The sequence below is a fragment of the Bos grunniens genome, chromosome 27 (assembly GCF_055505025.1).
Source record: "Bos grunniens cultivar Pamir isolate PY7600 chromosome 27, Bosgru_T2T1.0, whole genome shotgun sequence".
NCBI lineage: Eukaryota > Metazoa > Chordata > Mammalia > Artiodactyla > Bovidae > Bos > Bos grunniens.
This window is the reverse complement of record NC_141191.1, coordinates 3,487,973-3,511,734: the sequence shown is the minus strand read 5'-3', so window position 1 is coordinate 3,511,734 and position 23,762 is coordinate 3,487,973. Positions and strand designations below refer to the sequence as shown.

The window sequence follows — 23,762 nt, the reverse complement described above, 5'->3', positions numbered from 1 at the left end:
AGGTGAGCACATGGCTAACGATCAGTAAGTAGTAACTGGTACAAGCACTCAGAACCTGGAAGACAATGGGATACTGACCAAAGTGTGTAAGCTTGACCAAGCTGTACTGAGAGCCTCTGTGGACCAGAAGGAGATAAACTACGAAGACCTGTCTTTATTCTTAATCAGTGAATGCTCAGCAGAGAGAACTAGACCCAGAAGTAACTAAAGGGCATCCCATTTATGTATGTGCTGAAGCTAGGGGCAAATCCATTTCTGAAGACTTGCTTCAGGGTGGCACACTTACATGGGGGTGGGGGGAGTGAATTGTCCTAGAAAGCCATGGCCCCCAGGCACTCACTCCACTTGTCGTTCTAACAGCGACCTGCGGGGGCACCTTGAACAGCATGGGGGGAGTGGTCCTGAGCCCCGGGTTCCCTGGCACCTACCCCAACAACCTGGACTGCACCTGGAAGATCTCCCTGCCCATAGGCTATGGTGAGTGATGACATCTTTTAATTCCTCAAGACCCAACTTTTTAATATATTCCTTGCAAAGAATAAGACTAAGTAAAAAGCGAGCCTTATTCTGTTGACCTAACTGTGTCTTTAATTGAATATGGCTTACAGATTTAAATAAAGCATTGGCAGAATAACTTTGAGAATAGAAAGTTATTTGAAAAGTCATTCGGCCATACACATCTTTTCAAGGCAAACTAAATTGGCAGAATGATGATATAGTAGTCACATGAAGTGCAAAATGTAGCATCCCTAATTCAATCACCAACCTCTTTATTCATAATACCACCTTCAATAATCTATCACCGGAAGTCAATAATGGTAGTGGTTTCTTTTAAATAATTATTAAGGTGTTTTTCAGGTTATGATTCATTTTAGTATTATCTTATAAAATTTTATCATTATTCCTTACATTGATTTAGGTTTATGAAAATTACCTAAATGATAAAAATCACATTTAGTTATAAACTTCCAGGTTACCTACCTTAAATAATTCATAATTTTAATTGTTATATACACTAAAATCCCATTCTTGGCCTGCTTCAGAAATGCACAGTCTTTGTGAAATTTTAATTCTCTGTCATACCTTTCCTCATCTGCCTCGTGGTTTCCTTATATTTTAGTTCATTAACTTGGATTTTCCCCACCTGCAATTGTCCTAAAAGTACACACTGTGATGAGGGTGCCAGATTAGTTACTCAGGGAATGTCCCAGAATGTCCACAGTAATTGAGTACTTATGCACTAAATAAATGTTAGCTGAATGATGGGTGAACAGAAGCATAAGTGGAAATCATTGCCCTGGAAGAAGGTTATATATTTTAATTAAGTTTTCAAAGCTTTTGCTTTAAGAGTCTGTTCCAGGAGGAGGAAGGGGTTGGGGGAAGTCTACCTGCTCAGCTGAGAGCAGCTAAAAGGGAGGGTGTACAGCCACCAGAGTAAAAGAGGGGCGTGCAAGGAAAGGGGCCCCCACTGGGGAAAGCACACATGAGATTCAGCTCCATGACCCCTGAAGGGGCCCCAGCATGTGGGGGCATAAGGAAGGGGGGACAGTTCACAGGGGTCATGGAGGTGCTCTATTTGTTCCAGGTTTTTAAATTTTATTTTTTAAACAGTGAACTCTCTGGGCAGAGAGGCTATAATTCTGCCCTGTGCTATACCAAACAGAGGCCTTTGACTTTAACCAATGTTGGCTCAGCCATCCACAAAGCCTGGTCTGTTTTTTCGCCCTGAGAATCTCAAGATCTGGACAGGGTCGGTTCCGTGTTTGGAGTCAGATGTCAGGGGCTGGATTGGAGTTACAGTTGATCCGCAAGGTTCCAGCAGGGCCTCAGCATCTTGGGGGCCACAAACTTACAAGGAAAATAATAATAGTGTAGGCTACTGAACTGAGTGAACCCCAGGAATCTCACTTTCCGCATCTCTAAAAATGAAATAACCACACAGGGTTACGGAGGATTCACTGAAACAGCTCAGGCGAGAAATTTAGTATAGGGCTTGGCATGTTGTAAATAACAACAGCAAAATGCTAGCTGGTTTTTAAATTGTTATTTCAAATACTTCCCACTTTTCTTTCAAACCTCATTAGAAACAGTTTACTCATGAATGGATATGTACATTTTATTAACTTATTTTCCCAGCCTCACTGTTTCATGGTGTGAGAAGGCTGCTGGTCAGCATGCTTCCTTTCACTGTTCTCTCACTGAGAAACCAGTACACAAGACAGTAATTCAGGGAAAAAAAAGAACAGGGATCTTCTGACTTCATGATCATGATCTATGAGCGTAAGAAAGCATTTATTTCAAGAAAGGTTTAAATGTTAAAAAGATTTATGGAATATTATAATTAAAACTAGTTGTCTTTAAAATGTTTAATATTGCCTAGCACTAGGCTTGAAAAAGCATCTTGAATAACCAAAAAGGAACTTTATGCCTGAAATCCTAAATACATGCAAAATAGTATGACTGTCCCTAGCTTTTTAGAATAGATACAGTTATGCTTCAGAATAATTTGCTACAGATTACAGCCGGACATCCTGGAATATGAAGTCAAGTGGGCCTTAGGAAGCATCACTACGAACAAAGCTGATGGAGGTGATGGAATTCCAGTTGAGCTATTTCAAATCCTGAAAGTTGACGCTGTGAAAGTTCTGCACTCAATATGCCAGCAAATTTGGAAAACTCAGCAGTGGCCACAGGACTGGAAAAGGTCAGTTTTCATTCCAATCCCAAAGAAAGGCAATGCAAAAGAAAGCTCAAACTACCACACAATTGCATTCATCTCACACACTAGTAAGGTAATGCTCAAAATTCTCCAAGCCAGGCTTCAGCAGTACGTGAACCATGAACTTCCAGATGTTCAAGCTGGTTTTAGAAAAGGCAGAGGAACCAGAGATCAAATTGCCAACATCCACTGGATCATGGAAAAAGCAAGAGAGTTCCAGAAAAACATCTATTTCTGCTTTATTGACTATGCCAAAGCCTTTGACTGTGTGGATCACAATAAACTGTGGAAAATTCTGAAAGAGATAGGAATACCAGACCACCTGGCCTGCCTCTTGAGAAACCTGTATGCAAGTCAGGAAGCAACAGTTAGAACTGGACATGGAACAACAGACTGGTTCCAAACAGGAAAAGAAGTACGCCAAGGCTGTATATTGTCACCCTGCTTATTTAACTTACATGCAGAGTACATCATGAGAAACGCTGGGCTGGAGGAAGCACAATCTGGAATCAAGATTGCCAGGAGAAATATCAATAACCTCAGATATGCAGATAACACCACCCTTATGGAAGAAAGTGAAGAGGAACTAAAAAGCCTCTTGATGAAAGTGAAGAGGAGAGTGGAAAAGTTGGCTTAAAGCTCAACATTCAGAAAACTAAGACCATGGCATCCGGTCCAATCACTTCATGGCAAATAGATGGGGAAACAGTGAAAACAGTGGCTGACTTTATGTTTCTGGGCTCCAAAATCACTGCAGATGGTGATTGCAGCAATGAAATTAAAGACACTTACTCTTTGGAAGGAAAGTTATGACCAACCTACTGCTGCTGCTGCTGCTAAATCACATCAGTCGTGTCCAACTCTGTGCAACCCCATAGACGGCAGCCCCCCAGGTTCTGCCATCCCCAGATTCTCCTGGCAAGAACACTGGAGTGGGTTGCCATTTCCTTCTCCAATGCATGAAAGTGAAAAGTGAAAGGGAAGTTGCTCAGTCGTGTCCAACTCTTCACGACCCCATAGATTGCAGCCCACCAGGCTCCTCCATCCATGGAAGTTTGCAGGCAAGAGTACTGGAGTGGGGTGCCATTGCCTTCTCCGTGACCAACCTAGACAGCATATTAAAAAGCAGAGACATTACTTTGCCAACAGAGGTCCGTCTAGTCAAGGCTATGGTTTTTCCTGTGGTTATGTATGGATGTGAGAGTTGGACTATAAAGAAAGCTGAGCACCGAAGAATTGATGCTTTTGAACTGTGGTGTTGGAGAAGACTCTTGAGAGTCCCTTGGACTGCAAGGAGATCCAACCAGTCCATCCTAAAGGAGATCAGTCCTGGGTGTTCATTGGAAGGACTGATGTTGAAGCTGAAACTCCAATACTTTGGCCACCTGATGTGAAGAGCTGACTCATTGGAAAAGACCCTGATGCTGGGAAAGATTGAGGGCAGGAGGAGAAGGGGATGACAGAGGATGGGATGGTTGGATGGCATCATCGACTCGATGGACATGGGTTTGGGTGGACTCCAGGAGTTGGTGATGGACAGGGAGGCCTGGCGTGCTGTGGTTCATGGGGCCACAAAGAGTCAGACACTAGTGACTGAACTGAACATATAGTACCACACTGGGTTTTTCTGACAAGTTGTGTAATCTATAAATATACTCCTAAACATGAAATTTTAAAACAGGAAAGAGGCATGTGCATTCCTGGTTCCTTGATTGTCAGTTTGGGTTTGGGTTGCCTAGGTATTAATGACTGTTTTGCTAATAATTACAGTACAGCTGTCTCCAATTCCCCCAGCCATCCTGAAAGACACAGTTATCCAGAATATGAGACAGCAGTGCTTTTTCTTGAGAAAAAGCAGGTTAGATGTTTTTCATCAGAGGAAGGTTTGTTGCAGTGTTTTTGATCTTTTCACACAAGCAAATATACATGGGACTGCCTGTTAGACATCCGACACACTTGTTCAGCAGGAGCCAGCTCAGTCACATAATTCTTCTGATTAATCCTACTTCTCTCCCACACCCATGGAACAATAGCTTAATTATATATGCAAAATGACCCGTCGCTCTGGTATCACGTGAAAGCCCACCTATGTCTCCACTTGCTAATTACTCACCCCCTGACAACTGCTCTCTGCATCCAGCCTCAGTGAGAGCATGTTTACCAAAAGCGGGGTTCCAGCTGCTCCCCACTCTAAAGTCAGTAAAGAGGCCAGGTTGGTGGGAAGGAAAGTTTGCTTGATTTTCATGCCAGCATCCAATGAGGAGGGTGGACATCTGTCCAAAGGCGGACTCCCCTCCCAGCCAATGATGGTCAGTGGACAAGAGCTGTCATAGGCTGAGGGAGGGAGCTACATGGAGAAACAGCACAGTCAGCTCTGACGGTCATCTTCAAGTTGGTCATCGGTGGTCTGACCAGCAGCATCTTGATTATTTTAAGCACAGTTTCAATCTTCAGTTTCAGTGTTGGTTTGATCCCATTTCCTTGAGGACAGTTCTCAGAATTGTGGCAGCTTGTGTCATGACTACAGCCTGGTCATCATGTAGTTAACTTATCCACCTGGTGCAGAGGTTTCAGTATCTATAAGACAGCTCACAGGACATGGCTCAGATTATTATTTATAGCCCATGAGACAGAACCAAAAGTTCTTGACTACGCTTAGTGAGAACACATTATTATTAGTAGTATCATTATTATTATTTGGCCTCTTTTGCCTGTTTTCCTTTGTTACTACATTTTCTCAGTTCTCTGATTAAACTTATTCATTGGCTGAAGTTTTTCCACAGACAAAAGGCAGGCTGAGGACATAGGAGGTAAAGGACCATAGGGCCCTGCTCTGTTACAAGCATGCAGTCACAGGACTTCACCTGAGGGGCAGGCATGGTACATGGTGGTCTCTCATGTCTTTGGGCTCTGAGCGTAGACGAGTAGAAATCCTAGTTCTGTAAGTGACTGCTGGTATGAATTTGCAAGTTGTGGACATGCTTTGGAACTGCTGTCACTTATCTTTAAAAGGAATACCACAAAATATTATTCTCCTACAGCTGTTCTGAAGCAAATGCCTGACACGGAGAAGGCATTACCTAACTGTTCACTGCTCTTTGTTACTAGGCCAAATGCTCTAATGTTGTTTCCTTTCCTTTCCTTTCCACAAATTTGGGTTGCTCTTTTGTGTGGCTGGATTCTCCAGGCAAGAACGCTGGAGTGGGTTGCCATTGCCTTCTCCATTGTGTGAAAGTGAAAAGTGAAAGTGAAGTCACTCAGTCGCATCCGACTCGTAGCGACCCCATGGACTGCAGCCCACTAGGCTCCTCCATCCATGGGATTTTCTAGGCAAGAGTACTGGAGTGGCTTGCCATTGCCTTCTCCAAATCAAACAGAACTTCTGTCTATTTTCTTGAAAGTTTCTAAAAGCATATTTAACAGAGATTAAATCATTTGTTTTTTCTGCTTTACTTTTTATATTTGAAACCCTTGCACTTACATCACACAGCATGGGGTCAAAACTGGCCATGGCTTTCGGCCATCTAGAAGCATAGGGAGGAAATAAAAGACTCTTTAGAATACTCCCTCTGAATTCTGAAACTATTCACTCATTTGCTATATATTTATTATGCACAGATGATGTACAATAGAGCACTTACTATCCACAGGGTCTGTCAACCAAGAGACAAGAGTTTAACTCTGAAGCTATGGTCAGCTTACATATTCAAAGTTTTGTCAAGTCCAGATTCAAAATCCTTTCAGCAGATGCCTTTTCCTGACACTTAATTTCCAATGTGTAATGACAGTCAGTGTAAATTTCACCCTAGATGGGCATTCAGATGGGTTTTCTTGTTGCAATAACACACTTTTGGTATTCTGTGAGATAATAGAAGGATAACTAGGTTACGCTTATTTTAATCCCTTCATTTTGGCTTCATGATGTCAAACTGGACACAATTCGCTGAAAATTAGATAGCTAAAAATTTCATTCTAAACCAGATTAGAGCTGGGCTCAGTTCTCTTTCCTGATACATATTAGGTGGTTTGATATGGGGCTGGATACTTTATCCTGCTTAATATGCTAAGTTTTCATAAAATTATAATTTTCATAATCCCATTTCCATTTCAAGATTAATTCCAAATCAGGGAAAGGCCACTTTCACTATTTCCTTTACTTTGGAGATATTGGCCATCTTTTAGGGTTTTTGTGCCCCTTGATCTGCTTGCTATCTCTCATTTCTTTCTCAACCAGGACGTTCTGTGAATTTCAAATGTATCTCTGAATGAATTCATCTGACATCTGCATATGCACATCTGAAATGAGCCCGTTTTAAGCCGTTTCCCTGCCATTTGATTTTATACCCAAAAAGGAAATAAATATTTTAAGTGTTCTAATCTTGCCCTCGTTTCACATCCTATCTCATAGTTTTTGGATGAAAAATAGAAATTTCAATAATTCGTCATTCGTTTTTGATTGTTCTTATGTCGGCTTCTGTGTTCTTCCTCCCGTGAAGAATGTGATGGGTGTTTATGAAACTCTGTGGACCATACAGGTTCTAGGCCTTGATGCAGCCACCAAAAATATATATATTTTTAAATCCATTACTATAGTTTATTAATTAGTCAAAAAAAAGAAAAAACAACCCTCTTTATTGTCAGATGTTGGGCCAGGCTATAAAAGCAAACTGTTTTTAGCTCAACAGTAGGTAAGGAAGTAGATCAGATGCTAACTGACCTGCGACTTACAGACTGGCCAAGTGGCTCAGCTCTCACAGCAGGTGGCAGAGAGGTGACAGCTGAGGAGGAGGGGCTAGGAGTCATCGGTCCTGCCTTCTCTCCTTCTCGCCTGCCTTCCTCCTTCTTTACTTTCTCCCTCTCCCTCTCTCTCTCTGTCTCTTTCAATCCCTCTCTCTGTCTTTCTTCTTTCCTTGCTTCCAAATTTCTTTCAACTAAACGTATTTACTGAGATGTATAAAGAAAATGATTTAGCTTATGGAGGTCTCTCCAACAGAGACATGCTTGACACTTTTACATATTTACAGGAATGTTTTGAATGTATGGCTTTGTTGCCTGTGGGTCATCTGTGGCGCCTGGCGTTAGAACAGCCAGGCCAGCCCCAGGCCGGCCTGTTCCTTCACTCCCTGCTCATGTGTCGCTGTATGTACACTTGGACGGTGTGGAAGAAACTGAGTTGCTCATTCTAAAAACAACCAAGGTTTTGTAGTCTTGTTAAAGACCTTTCACTGAAAGTCTTTCTTCTGCTTTTTACTTTTTGAGTCTCTTCCTGAAATATTCTGAAATTCCTTCCAATTTTCTCTATCAAACTAGGGTGATAATTTTAATACAAAATAACTTTCTCCAAAAATTTGTAATATTTGTAACATCATGAGATGCTTAGCTTGTGTCTAGCATGTTTCCATGCTAAACCAGAGAACACGAGTTCTCTGTCCATCAGAGTTGGTGTCAGTCTAACTCTGCATCTCGCTGTGTTACCTGGGACATCACACCCAGCCTTCCTGTGCCTTATTTTGCTCACCTGTGAAATAATGGTAATAACAGGTCACCTGTTTACCAATGGTCACCTTGGTAAACTGAATCCCGATGTGATAATGGACTTACACTGTGTCCAACCAGAAAGGCCATTATTCACGCTTTTCTTCCTCCTAACAAAGTTTTCTCCATAATTGATAAAATTGTGTTTCTTGGAGAATTTTAAAATTTATTGAGTAGCTTTAGGTTGTTCTTCCCTATTACTCTTTGCATGAGCTTTTATTCTTTTCTTTTCTTTTTTTTTTTTTACTGATTTCAGACTTTTGTTACCTATGTTACGTATGTTTTCCATCAATACTAAGTAGATATGATGGCTTTACATTTTCTCGGCATTTATGCTTAAGTAAGGTAACCCTTGCAAACATGATCTTTAATATAACAATATCTTTAATTTCCTAAAACCTAGGAAATGTGTCAGATATCTTAGATGAAAAGTAATATATATATAGATAGATAGATAGATGAAAAGATCTTTATATATATGGATAGATGGATAAAAAGAGCTTTATATATATATAGAAGAATAACACAAAATAAAGCTTTCCTCACATGCTGAGAGAGTGATCCACAATAGCTGTTGGTTTTCTTAGTTTAGGCTTTATAAACCCAACTTAATTGCCTTGATTTATGCAAAAACTACTATCTTTGGCATTCTGAATAAACCTTCAAGTGAATTAAGAAGTATTTTAGGAACAATAGTCAAATTTTCAACCATGCCACAATACCACAGCAAATAACTCTAAGTTATTTTGATTCTCTTCTAAATTATCAATAGTAGCTTATCTGGCACACTGATCAATATTATGCCAGCAACGTGGGTCCTTTGGACAGCCTTGGCCTCTTGTTAAAATAGATTCAGTTGTGAGAATCAGCGTGGTGTTTACCAGAGCAGGTTTCTTGCAAACACCAGTAATTTGCATTGCAGGCACTACACAGTCAAAACATCAGTTTTCAAACTAAGAGATTTCTGGTGAGATGGTATGAGCATCCTCTTAAAAGCCACTTCTGAAGTGTGTTGCATTTTGTTAGGTCTATATTGGCTTCTTCCTTGATAAAGCTGAAAATTAACTGACAATTGCAAACTTATGTTTCTGATTGTAAGGATTATAATAGCAGCTGGACAAGAATCCCTGCCATTGTGTGTGGATATAAGTTGCCATTCTGAGAATTACACCTGCATGCCTCTGTGATGCAGTGCCAGTAATGTCCATATTTCACAAAAAAATTGACTTAGGAGCATTCACTACATGAACAAAGGTCACACAGCTGGCGGGCAGCAGAGGAGAAACCAAACCAAGGCTTGTTGTAATTCACAATGTTCATGTTCCTCCACTCTACCTCCTAGAGAGAGATTGTTGGAAGAAACTGATGTGGTTTTAATCTCTGTTGATAAGCATTATAAAAAATTTTGATACCAGTATTCACCAGTGTTGCCTATTTTTTTCATAGGTGCACATATTCAATTTCTGAATTTTTCTACCGAAGCTAATCATGATTACCTTGAAATTCAAAACGGCCCTTATCACACCAGCCCGATGATCGGGCAGTTCAGCGGCCCCGACCTGCCCAGCGCCCTGCTGAGCACCACTCATGAGACGCTCATCCATTTCTACAGCGACCACTCGCAGAACCGGCCGGGGTTTAAACTCACTTACCAAGGTAAGACTCCTACCACACCTGGGGATGCATCTGACACTTAAATTCTGTGGAAGCATGAACATCCGAGCTGGTTAAAGTCTTGCACAACTGGAGAGTCCAGAGTGGAGCATGGCTTTCTGGTGGGAATGGAGTCTTTGCCAGGCTTCACACAGGTCAGGACCAGATGCCAGGAGCAGGTCAGGCGCTGCTTCACCGGGGTCCCTTCTGTCTTCCTCCAGTGGCCACATCACCACTGGGACCCTCTTATCCCCATTGTCACATAGCCTTGTCACCTGTCACTGTGTCCTCTTGGCTCCATGCAGGTGTTACCCCTTCAGGACTAGAGTACAAGGAGTGTCTTTGATCTTGGGGGGCCTCCACCTGCAGTAGCTCACAGCAGGATTTCAGTTCCCAGCCAGAGACTGAGGTCAGGCCACAGCAGTGAGAGTGCTGAATCCTGGCCACTCGACTACCAAGGACAGCAGCAAAGCCCTGGTTTGTTGGTTTTGTCAAAATAAATGTCCGCAAAGAGACAGACAGTAGTGAAACCTGTAAAGGGTACTAGGAGGAAAAGGAGTATGTGTGGCTAGACACCGGGTGTGCTCAGAGAGGGAGTCACGCCCTCGGGTGGTCTGAATCACTTACACAAGCCTTTCTTCTGGCTTCCTCTGGCCAATCACCTGGCTCTGAGTCTGTGTCTGGAGCATCTCAGGGTCCATCCCTGTGTGCGTGTGCATCTCTTAGCCACGATGGGTTCCAGTGCAGAGGCCTGTGGGTAGGTTGGCATCACCTGCTGTGGGGTGGGGCCCCCTTTCTTTTGACCACTGGGGGGCCTTTTCAGCACCTATGTAGTCAGGAAGGTCTCCTTGATCTCTAGAAGGAGGGACGTGTGGTCTCTCCATCTCCCATTTGGGCAGGGCTCAGCTCCCCTCTGTCTCCACTATGACTGTTGTCTTAAGTGTTCACTGGAGCAAAGTCCAGCATTTGCCCTGCTCCTGTTGTTATTCCATCTGGAAATGTAAAAAGGAGGCTGACTGTAAGATCTAAGCTGGAGTCCATCTATCTCCTGCCTCATGTCCACAAGGGAAGGGGGTCTGACCCTGTCTTTCATGCATTTAAGCTTTCTCTCAGGTCAAAGTAATGACCTTGTATACTATTCAAGCCATGTTCAAGTTATGCCAGAGCGGGGGTGGGGGCGGTGGGGGAAGGAGAAAGATAGAGAGGGAATGAATTTTATGTGTTTTTAAACCATCAAAATGTAAGATCTCTAAAAAAGTTAGAATCTACCATCATCAAAGCTTTCTGACATGTGAAAAAGTTCAAAGTTTTCATTTCATACACAATAATTTAGCTGGCCTTTTCTTCAACGTTGTTAATTCAAATGAAGTAAAAAAAAAATGTCAAAAGTGGAGTCTTTTTTTAACATGGTGATATCACTTGTTTTTTTTTAATTTTATAGACTGCCCTCGAAAATGTTTAATATTTCATTACTAAAAGAGGATGGCATTTTGCGTTGAACTTTCAGACCTTGTTACTTCAGTGGTTACTTAAAGTATAAATTTACATTTCCAGAATTTGAGTGTTTCAAAATAGGAATCCAGGTAGGGGGAAAAAAAGACAGGGTGATACAGCCTAAGGAATGAGACAGGAGACCTTGCCTGGATTTCTCTGTGTCCACCTGTGTCTGTCATTCCTTCTCACCTGGACCCCGCTGTGCCTCAGCAAGGGTGTCAAGTCCCGCTGGAAGGCTGGTGTGTGTGCCCAGGTACACAGAGAACAGTGGAGAGACAGTTTCCCAGGCCAGCACAGAGGTCTGCCTACACCCCTGCTCTTCCCCCTTTTGGAGACAAGAGAATGATCCCTTTCTTGCAGGCAACCCCTCCAATGCACTAGACTCTAGAATGTTTCTTTCTACTCTTTCCAGGGCATTTAAGGTAGGAATTGGGAAATGGCAATCCACTCCAGCACTCTTGCCTGGAAAATCCCATGGACGGAGGAGCCTGATAGGCTACAGTCCATGGGGTCGCAAAGAGTTGGACACGACTGAGCAACTTCACTTTCAGTTCACTTTTCACTTTAATGGCTTAGATGGTGAATAATTTGCCTGAAATGCAGGAGACAGGGCCTCGATCCCTGGCTCAGGAAGATCCCCTGGAGGAGGGCATGGCAACCCACTTCAGTAATCTTGCCTGGAGAATCCCATGGACAGAGAAGCCTGGCAGCTACAGTCTGTGGGATCCCAAAGAGTCAGATATGACTGAGTAACTAACACTTTCACTTTTCTCCAAGTGGGAATTATCTTCCCTTCATTGCTTTTCCAGTGGCTGTTTCTCTTTCTCCTTAATACACTCAAGTTCCTCTCTTTCTCACACACACACCCCTGCTTATGTTTAATTTTAATGACCCCTTCAGCTCCCACTTTCTCAGAAGCACTGTGGAGGAATCATCTCCAGTTCTTCCAGAGTCTCCTCCTCTTCTCGTTTCTCCTGCCCACCCACATATACCGTCAACACCCCTGTACTTACACAGTCATCCAAGTCTGCAGGTTTTTGTGTCATCTGAGGTTCTCCAGTGGGTGATGAGACCCGCCCGTGACAGCTCAGCAGGAGAAGAACTAGCACAAGTTTATGAGTACACACTTTTCACGGGCTCACAGATGCCTGCGAGAACCCAGACAAGAGTCACTCACAGGAGTGGCTAGAACTTGGGGGTTTAGGTAGCTTCTGAAGCTAAAATAAGGGGGAAAGGGGTTCAGGATTCCAAGAGAGGAAGCAATGGGAAGAAGACCAGGAAATCTGTGGTTCATGAGGGTCGTTGAGTGAAGTTTGTTGTGTTGATTTATCTTTCAAAACATTTATAGGAGTATAGTTGTTTTACAATGTTAATTTCTTCTGTATAGCAAAGTGCAACAGCTACATGTATACATAAACCCCTCTGTTTTGGATTTCCCTCCCGTTCAGGTCACCACAGAGCACTGAACAGGGTTCCCTGTGCTGTGCAGGAGGTTCTCATCAGTGATCTGTTTTATACATGGCATCAGTACTGTGATGATTAACCCCACTCCTTTTCTCTGAGAAGAGTTTAGGGAGCATCCTCTTGGCACAAGAGTGGAGACTTCTCTGCATATGTACATTCTATTTGTCAAAATAATTTCCTTCTCAAAAGAAGACCCTGTGCCCCGCTTTTAGAGCTTTCCCCTGCATCTGCTGGTTCTCAAATACACCCCATGTTGTACTGCACAAACACAGATATAGCTCTCTCAGAATCTCCCACAAGGATTGCAAAGGCCTGATGGAGTCAACACCATCTCCTGTCTAGCAGATGAGGGATCTCTATGCACTGACACTGAACAGAAATTCGGAGACAGAGTTACAGAGGAGAAAAAAAGAGTGGCTTTATTTCCTTGTCAGGCAAAAAGGAAACACTGTAGGCTAGAACCTCAATAACTGTGCCCTCACCTCCCTGGGGAATAGGGAGAAGTTATATAGTCAGGACTTCGGGTTGGGAGTAGGTGATAAGGATCAAGGCAGTAATAGCCTTACATTCTTCTTTCTACTGCAAAGTTTCAAAATTGTCACAACACACTGGGTTTGGTGGACTCCAAGGGCAGGGTTGCTGGTAAGATGAGGGTATGTGCAGGGTCTCAGGTGGGTCTAATCTCCCTTATGGCAGAAAGTGAAGAGGAACTAAAGAGCCTCTGGATGAAAGTGAAAGAGAAGAGTGAAAAAGCTGACTTAAAACTCAACATTCACAAAACTAAGATCATGGCATCTGGTTCCATCACTTCATGGCAAATAATGGGAAAACAATGGAAACTGTGACCGACTTTATTTTCTTGGGCTCCAAAATCACTGCAGATGATGACTGCAGCCAAGGAATGAAAAGAGCTTTCTCCTTGGAAGAAAAGCTATGATTATCCTAGACAGCGTATTAAAGGCAGATACATTACTTTGCCAACGAAGGTCCATCTACTCAAAGCTATGGTTTTTCCAGTAGTCGTGTACGGATGTGGATTTGGACTCTAAAGAAAGCTGAGTGCCAAAGAACCGATGCTTTCGAACTATGGTGTTTGAGAAGACTCTTGAGAGTTCCTCGGACTGCAAGGAGATCATACCAGTCAGTCTTAAAGGAAATCAGTCCTGAATATTCATTGGAAGGACTGATGCTGAAGCTGAAACTCCAATACTTTAGCCACCTGATGTGAAGAACTGACTCACTGGAAAAGACTCTGATGCTAGGAAAGATTGAAGGCAGGAGGAGAAGGAGATGACAGAGGATGAAATTGTTGGATGGCATCACCAACTAGATGTACATGAGTCTGAGCAACCTCTAGGAGTTGGTGATGAACAGGGAAGCCTTGGTGCTGCAGTCCGTGGGGTCGCAAAGTGTTGGACTGAACTAAACTGAATCTCCATGAGTTTCTCTGGTCCCTATAATCTTGCCTCAGGAGGTGGCTTCATGGCTGTTCCTCCTTTGATTAGCAACTGTTTCAGTCTGCCCTTTGGAACTCAGGGACACCATGGAAGCTGAAGAAATGGGGGACAAAAGCGCTTCAATGTCTGGGAGCCCATAGGGCCCCACTCAGTCTCAGTTAGAGAAGTCCTGGGGGTGCCATCTGACCTGGGCCTTGCAGTTAACACAGGTTTACTGAGAACTAAATGGCTCCTGTACATGTGACTCTACTTGAGTCAATGTGCTGGTGCTAAGTCACTTCAGTCGTGTCTGATTCTTTGTGACCCTCTGGACTATAGCCCGCCAGGCTCCTCTGTCCACAGGATTCTCCAGGCAAGAATACTGGAGTTGATTGCCATGTCCTCCTGCAGGGGATCTTTCCAACCCAGAGACTGAACCCATGTCTCTTATGTCTCCTTCACTAATAGGTGTGTTCTTTACCACTAGTGCCACCTCAGAAACAGAGTCAAAAAGGAACATGTGAAATGTGCAAAACACCCCAGACAAGACACTGAGAAACCAGAGAAGAAAGTGAACTCAAAGAGGTAGCAGCAGAGAAGATGCAAAGCCATATGCTCCTAGAAAGTGGGGAAAATTCATGTGCTGAACTCAGATTTTGCCCTTCCCACCGATGTTTGTGGAGGGGAAGAAACACATTTCCCCTATTTTTCTGGATTCTTTTCTGAGATCACCCCCCTGTAAAAACATGAGAGGTGAGCAGGGAAGCACGGCGTGGTTGTCAGGCAGATTGAGCTTGTTCTTTTCTTCTCCACTGATAAGTTTCTGGAGATTTAGCCACCTTTCTCTTCCTGGAGCAGAGAAAGGACACCCTTACTTACCAAGGGAGATTTCCCTCATAGATGTAAATGTCTCCTATAAATGACTAGCTTCTACTCTGTTTCCAAAGATACCCCCATGTCTGCACCTCCTTAAGGATAACGAACTCGCGATAATCCTCACACCAAAGAGGAATATTTTGGGGCAGCAAATTCTTCTCCCTTTCATTTGTTTACATGTAGGTTCATCTTTCTTTAAATTAAAAAAAAAAAGCCATTGTGGGGATCACAGTGTCAGCAGTGTTCTTCTCTGGGTTTCTTCCTCTTATCTTCCATCCATCAAAGCTAGCTGTGGTGACTTAAAATCCAGTCTGTGGGCCTCCCCTGGCAGTCCAGGGGTTAACAGTCAGCGATTCCACTGCAAGGGGCACAGGGTCCATCCCTGGTCGGTGAACTATGATGCAGCATGCTGCACGGCATAACCAAACAAGACTTTAAAAGATTAAATAAAACAAAATCGCATTTGTAAATTTACAGATCCAGCTTTCACATGATTAGGTGATCATCAAGAAAATAAAAGAAACAACACTCAAATCTGAAATTGTGCTAGCGTTGCTGTCATCTTTCTGAATCACAGATCTTAACAGGTTGTAGTGCCGCCCATCTCTGGACCACTCAGGCCTGGCCAAGCAAACTGGAGTGAGGGTGCTGGCATCCTGATCTATGGCTGCTGCGTTGGAGCTTCTAGGAGAAAGGACAGTTTGGGGCTGGGTCCCTGAGGAGAGGCACAGGTTTGCAGAGGTGTTGAGACTGGAGACTGAATTTATCCACACTTGCATCTGGCTTCATGCAGGATAAGAATCTATCCTTCCAAAGGGTGTTTATATAATAAACATAAATGTTCCTTAAGGTGTTTATTCCAAATTTAGGTTTTAAAATGAATACAGGCTAAAGGCTGGAGACTTTCTAGGAGCTGGAATGGGGGTCATAGCCCTTCCGAGTTAGCCCAAAGCCTGTAAACCATCTCTTGGCTCCCAGACAGAGTGCACAGCCTGGAGCCACTAGAGCTCGATTACTGTCCTCTGAGGGCTCCCTGATGGTCACTTCAGAGGATCAGTCCCCAGGCCCATGAGAAACACATACCTACACTGTGAAACTGACAAGAGGCTCTTAAAAAGACTTATATGCATCTCCAAGGGACAGAGGAAAAATGTATAGTGACAAGTTTTCTAAAATTAACGCTGTAAGAAAAGGGAGGTCAAGAACAGAGTCTGAACAAAGCCTGGGCAGAGTCTCATGGTCATAACTGTCAATCACCCCGAGAAGTCCCAGGTGACTTCTGCCAGCACTGAGTACATCAAGGCCAACCAGTATGTGATGCTTGTAGCCTTTTTCTCCTTGTTGCCTTGTGGTCCGAGGATGGCTGTTGTACCTCTGACACCAGGTCTACATGCATATGAGAAAATGGGGCTAGGGGACAGCTTCTTAATACTGTATTTAAATTTTTAACTTTTCTTTTTTTATTGACTTTGCAAGACTCAAATACAGATTCCCATGCTATTATTGTTTGCTGTGTACTTTTGAAATTAGATTTTATCCTACGTATGTGCTAAGTTGCTTCATAGAAAAAACTAGAGAGTTCCAGAAAAACATCTACTCCTGCTTTATTGACTACGCCAAAGCCTTTGACTATGTGGATTAAAACAAACTGTGAAAAATTCTTAAAGAGATGGGAATAACAGACCACCTTACCTGCCTCCTGAGAAATCTGTATGCAGGTCAAGAAGCAATAGTTAGAACCAGACATGGAACAAAGAACTGGTTCCATATTGGGAAAGGAGTACATCAAAGCTGTATATTGTCACCCTGCTTATTTAAATTATATGCAGAATACATCATGCAAAATGCTGGACTGAGTGAAGTGCAAGCTGGAATCAAGATTGCTGGGAGAAATATCAATAACTTCAGATATGCAGATGACACCACCCATATGGCAGAAAGTGAAGAGGAACCAAAGAGCCTCTTGATGAAAGTGAAAGAGGAGAGTGAAAAAGCTGGCTTAAAACTCAACATTCAAAAAACTAAGATCATGGCATCCGGTCCCATCACTTCATGGCAAATAGATGAAGAAACAATGGCAACAGTGACAAACTTTACTTTGGGGGGCTTCAAAATCACTGCAGATTGCGACTTCAGCCATGCAATTAAAAGACTCTTACTCCTTGGAAGAAAAGTTAGGACCAACCAAGAGAGAACATTAAAAAGCAGAGACATTACTTTGCCTACAAAGGTCCGTCTAGTCAGAGCTATGGTTTTTCCAGTGGTCATGTATGGATGTGAGAGTAAAGAAAGCTGAGTGCCAAAGAATTGATGCTTTTGAACTGTGGTGTTGGTGAGAACTCTTGAGAATCCCTTGGAGAGCAAGGAGATCAAACCAATCAATCCTAAAGGAAACCAGTCCTGAATATTCATTGGAAGGACTGATGCTGAAACTGAAGCTTCAATACTTTGGCCACCTGATCCAAAGAGCTGACTCCTTGGAAAAGACCCTGATGCTGGAAAGGATTGAGGGCAGGAGGAAAAGGGGACAACAGAGGAGAGATGGTTGGATAGCATCACCAACTTGTTGGACATGAGTTTGAGCAAGCTCTGGGAGTTGGTGATGGACAAGGAAGCCTGGCATGCTGCAGTCCATGGGTCTCAAATAGTTGGACATGACTGAGCAACTGAACTGATACTGAAGTCGCTTCAGTCCTGTCTGACTCTTTGTGACTCTATGGACTGGGGTCTGCCAGGCTCCTCTATCTATGGGATTCTCCAGGCAAGAATAGCAGAGTGGGTTTCCATGCGCTCCTCAGATTTTATCTTATGTAACTTTAAACCTCCATTGTTCAAACAAATTTTTTTTTTCTATTGATATTTTTCAGATAGGGTTACTAAGGCTGTGTCTATATAGCTCCAAAAGCTATCAATTAGTTCGCTCCAAAAAGAGTACTGAAAGAAAGAAAGCGAGAGAGGAAAGAAGGAAAGAAGAACATGATACCACAAAAAGTCTGTGTAGGGACTTCAAGAACCAGCTTATGGTTGCTGGGAGGAAGGGATAGTTAAGAAGGAGGGGGTGGACAGGTATACATTGTTATATCTGAAAATAGATAACCAACAAAGTCTTACTATATAGCACAGGGAATTCTGTTCAATGTTATGTGCCAGTCTGTATGAGAGGGAAGTTTGGGGGAGAGTGGATGCACGCATATGTGTGTCTGAGACAGTTTGCTGTCCACCTGAAACTATCACAAATTGTTTGTTAATTAGCTATACCTCAATACAAAATAAAAAATTAAAAAAAAATTCTGTATAGGAATAATCTAGACCAGAAATCATAAAACTACTGAGTTTCATTAGGAAAATATGAATATTTTTAAGTTGTCAATATTAGCATTAGATTTTACATAATTGGTAAAAGACCCGTTTTCCTGTTGTGACGTCAGAATCAGGGTGGTTTGCCGGTATCAGCAGGGGCTGTCCCCTGAAGTGTCAGAGTGATGGCCCTTCTAAGGTGCCAAGGCAGCGACTTCAAAAGTCTGCTTTAGCAGCCCGCCAGCTTTGAATTTGTGTCTCCTTGGCCTGTAGGCATCAGAATCTGTGAGTTCTCGTCCAGGCTAAACACCTAGTTCGTTGAGCGAATGTTTTATTTACTTGACACCTGACTCTAAATTTCAGTATCCACATTTAAAAAAAAAAATTCTAAGCAATGTATTTTTAATGTAGGCAATTAATTGATATAGTTGAAAGACATAAAAATAAATTAAGTAAAAAAGAATGAGAACATGAATATGAGGTGTTCGGATTTCTTGTGGAGTATCTTAGCCGACAGGGGTGACACTTAATTAGATAGTTTGTCATTTTATAAAATTTATAAGCTGGCCAAATGACACAACTCTGATGTGTGTGTCACAGCGAAACTCCTAGGTTGCACTTGAGATTTATAAGTTAAGCTTATGATTAATAACTCATAAGAAGATGCATAAATCATGCAGATAATTCTTGTCATTCTCAGTGGTGTCTGTGTATACCCCTTATTACTAAGCCTTCTCATTTATTTATGACCATATAAAGGTCAAAAATGTTACCAGTAGTACATGTAGCTGTCTTGAAGTTAAATGACTTATACAGAACTTGAGAAGTGAAAGATGAATTGTGTTAAATAAAATTGAGTTCAGGTACCCTACTTCTAAGTCAAAAACTGGGAGATGGCTGATAGGATGAAGATATGTATCAACTGATTAGGTATCAGTCAGAAAATATAATAGGTATTAGAAAGATGACTACATGCTTCCGCCTGCTGCCACATCCAGTGCCTATAATTTAAACACTTGATGCAAATACCACTTAAGACTGACAGACGTGAACAATGATTATTTTCTCAGATCCAAACAAAGGATTCTCCTGAAAAAGAGAAATTCTGAGTGTTGTCTTCTTCTTGTAGTATAGGTATGAGCTTATTGGTACTGACATTGTTTTTCATGGTATTTGCAAAATGTTGCCATATTAAGACTTTTGTTGTCATTGTTCTGTCCCTAAGTTTTGGCCAACTCTGCATCCCTATGGACTGTAGCCTGCCAGGCTCCTCTGACCGTGGGATTTTCCAGGCAAGAATACTAGAGTGAGTTGCCATTTCCTTCTCCAGGGGATCCTCCTGGACCAAGGATTGAACCCGTGTTTCCTGCATTGGCAGGCGGATTCTTTACCACTGAGTCACCTGGGATACCCATTAAGATTCTTAGGACTTTCTTTTCCTTTTCTTTTTTGAGACTTGACATTTGAAGTTGAATACTTGTCTTCCCTCCTTTCTTTTCTCCTCCTCCATCTTTCTTTCTCTCTCTTTCTTTATGTCTCTTTCATTATAAAGCATAATTATTAGATGCCCAAAAGCTTAAAGATAATTTTAAGTTCTTTAGCCATAAGTGGTAAAAACGTCTTTTTTCCTTTTGCTATATGTGCTCAACACCTTTAAAAAAAATCACTTTAATAGGATGTGTTAAATCTGCTTATTCATGCCTACAATCACAAAACCATTGCCATTTTAGTGAAATGAATCTGTGAGAAAATAAGCTATAGTTTGTGGCTACCAGTTTTTCCCCTTTAGGAGGAAAAGCAATTAAACTGCCTTTATGTGCCGTGAACAACTGAAGAATTCATTCACACTGACTGTATGAGCGTGCTCACTGTGATTCCTTATAGACATGGCTGTGATTTAAACATGAAATTGATGTGCCTTTAAAGCTGCTGCTCTTCTGTGAGCATGCTCTTCTGAGCTGTTGGGGAGCAAGGACAGTGAGCTTCCTCTGTCCTTTTTCCACCATCCACATGTCTGAACCAAGCTCTCAACATGAGGCTGTTTATAAAGAAGGCTATTTCACCTAAAAATGCTTAAAGCAGTGGGCAGTACACTACTGCATCAATCCTCATCTTCTGCAGGGTACCCTTTTTCAAGATGGAAAAGTGGTTCATGGACTAAACTCTTAGAGACCAGGGTCAAAATCTTAAAAGGTGTCCCATTTCCTCCCTGAAGGTCATGTGGATCTGCTTTTCCTTTTATGGCTTTGCTGAAAGTAAAGTAGTAATCTCAGCCACTTTGTCCCTTAGCGGAGCAGTTCCTCTGGACCAAAGGCTCACCTGGACAGGTATGTCAGTGGCTGTGCGAAGCCAGAGATTTCTTTGGGTCAGAACAAACATTTCTTCACAATGTAAAAGCTGTTGTGTAAAATGACGGCTGGGCCCTCAGTGCTTGGTTGGTGGAAGCATGAGACACAATTGGAGTTGCCACTGTGAGCAAGCAGTTTGGTGACCTGTCCTCCAGGGGAGCCTGTGGGAAGCCTGAAAGGTATGGGGTTGGCTGCAGCCTTCACAGTGATGTAGGTGGACATCACCAGTAGGTTTGGCGATCAAGCAATTCACATGAGCAATAGAGAACATTTAGGTGGCCAATCTGTCTTAAAAATGAGAGCTAGGAATGTGCCCTCATTATAGAGGTCAATGATATGTCATCCTAGTCATGACAACAGCCCCCTCTGGAAGCTGGTGATCTTGTGTGCCTGTGCACTTGAGAAATTCCATGGACTGCAGCACGAGTCTAGTCACTTCTGGACCAGATCAGTCTTCTCATTGAGAGGAAGCTGAGGACGTGAAAGGGGTTTCGAGGTCATATTCATTGTGGACCTTGATGCTAACTGCAGTCTCTCCTCCCTGTAACAAGGCTCTGTCTTAGTATTTCACACTAATTCCTGGTATTAGAACTGGCTTCTCCCTCCTGAGTCTACCTCTATCAGAGAAGAGGCTTGAGTGCTATGTCTTGAGCAATGAAACATATTTTATCATACAAACCAGACATTTCTTATAGTTAAGACTTAGCCTTACTCAGTTAATGCATACCAACCATGTTCACTGCATTTGTCATCGTTGTTAATTCTTGTAGATCAGATAGGCATAATTGTTCCCCTTTCATAAATGAAGGAAAGAGCCTACCAGAATGGAAGTGGTTTGGTCCACAACCCGGGTCCATCAGATGGGAGACACAGGTCCAACTCAGTCCCAGGGCTCCCTTGCAACACATTCCAAGGCCTCTGCTATTTTGCAGAACTACCTCAAGACTCTTGTCTGTACTCGGAAACCTGTTTTTCTGTTGGTTGATGATTCTCTCTCTACTTCAACTTTTCAATTATATATCACACAACAAATCTTTTAGAAATACTGAATAACACCTCACAAAAAATCTTTCAGTTCAGTTCAGTTCAGTCACTCAGTCATGTCCGACTCTGAAACCCCATGAATTGCAGCATGCCAGGCCTCCCTGTCCATCACCAACTCCCGGAGTTCACTCAAACCCAAAAAGTCTTTGGGAGTTGTCAAATATGGAAGTGTCTGAAAAATATGTGAAATGTATGAAGGACTTGATGGCCTTCAGTTGAAACAGAACTTGTCTGAAAATGGTGATTTTTTTTTTAATTTAGTCATAAGTTTTAATTAAATTTTTGAGTTACAGTTTTCAAATTGCTTTACGCTATTATGCCTAAATGCTTCCTGTTTATAATTTGATATCTTATCTTCTTATTTGTTCTAGTAGTCTGGAGGTTTTCAAGGATTTTCTATGTATAAAACCAACTATACTTCAGTTATGATGCATTTTAACATAAATTCCTACAATTTGCTATAGTTTTTTTTTTTTTTGGCCATCTATGCTCATTAGTGAAACAGGTTTATAATTTTCTTTTTCTCTACATTCCTTGTCTAGTTTAGCTATTACATTAAACCAGATTAATAAAATCACTTGACTAGTTTCCCCCTCTTCTTCTATTACTGTTTCTTAAAGGTTTGCTAACAGTCACCTGTCAGAGAAGGCAATGGCACCCCACTCCAGTACTCTTGCCAGGAAAATCTCATGGATGGAGAAGCCTAGTGGGCTGCAGTCCATGGGGTCGCTAAGAGTCAGACACGACTGAGCGAATTCACTTTCACTTTTCCCTTTGTTGCATTGGAGAAGGAAATGGCAACCCACTCCAGTGTTCTTGCCTGGAGAATCCCAGGGATGGGGGAGCCTGGCAGGCTGCCATCTATGGGGCTGCACAGAGTCAGACATGACTGAAGTGACTTAGCAGCAGCAAACAGTCACCTGTATCTAAGCCTGGCATCTGTGAGGGAACGGGGAGGTAGTGAATTTCAATTCAAGTCTTTAATGGCTATTACTTTATTTGGGTTTTATATTTCTATTCTATTTCAATTTACATTGTTTTTAACTCTCTTTTATGAAAATTAGCCATTTCATCTAAGTTCTCAAATATATTGGCATAAGGTCGCTAATAATCATATAATGTCTATGTTACTATTACTCTATGTTACTGTTACATTTTTTCCCCTTTAATGCTCATGTTTCTTCTCCTTTTATCTCTTTTTTTTTAATTTTATTTTATTTTTAAACTTTACAATATTGTATTTGTTTTGCCAAATATCGAAATGAATCCGCCACAGGTATACCTGTGTTCCCCATCCTGAACCCTCCTCCCTCCTCCCTCCCCATACCCTCCCTCTGGGTCGTCCCAGTGCACCAGCCCCGAGCATCCAGGATCGTGCATCGAACCTGGACTGGCAACTTGTTTCATACATGATATTATACATGTTTCAATGCCATTCTCCCAAATCTCCCCACCCTCTCCCTCTCCCACAGAGTCCATAAGACTGATCTATACATCAGTGTCTCTTTTGCCGTCTCGTACACAGGGTTATTGTTACCATCTTTCTAAATTCCATATATATGTGTTAGTATACTGTATTGGTGTTTTTCTTTCTGGCTTACTTCACTCTGTATAATAGGTTCCAGTTTCATCCATCTCATTAGAACTGATTCAAATGTATTCTTTTTAATGGCTGAGTAATACTCCATTGTGTATATGTACTACAGCTTTCTTATCCATTCATCTGCTGATGGGCATCTAGGTTGCTTCCATGTCCTGGCTATTATAAACAGTGCTGTGATGAAAATGGTGATTTTTACTTCTCTTTATGCTAGAAGTCACTTCCTTATCAAACTCCAGTGAAGTGGTCTTTCTTTTTCTCTCTTAGTTGATGTTTTTTTTTTTCCTCAAATTAAA

General features: G+C 42.1%; 1 protein-coding gene across 1 annotated transcript in view; it reads left to right on the top strand.

Annotated features, from left to right (window-relative positions):
* The window catches only part of CSMD1 (CUB and Sushi multiple domains 1), a 2,074,203-nt gene that overhangs the window by 1,887,198 nt on the left and 163,243 nt on the right, over positions 1 to 23,762 (top strand). The window contains exons 41-42 of the mRNA XM_086379826.1: positions 361 to 477; positions 9,701 to 9,910. Coding sequence (XP_086235952.1) covers positions 361 to 477; positions 9,701 to 9,910 — 327 coding nt within the window. The remainder of the gene's footprint in view (positions 1 to 360; positions 478 to 9,700; positions 9,911 to 23,762) is intronic.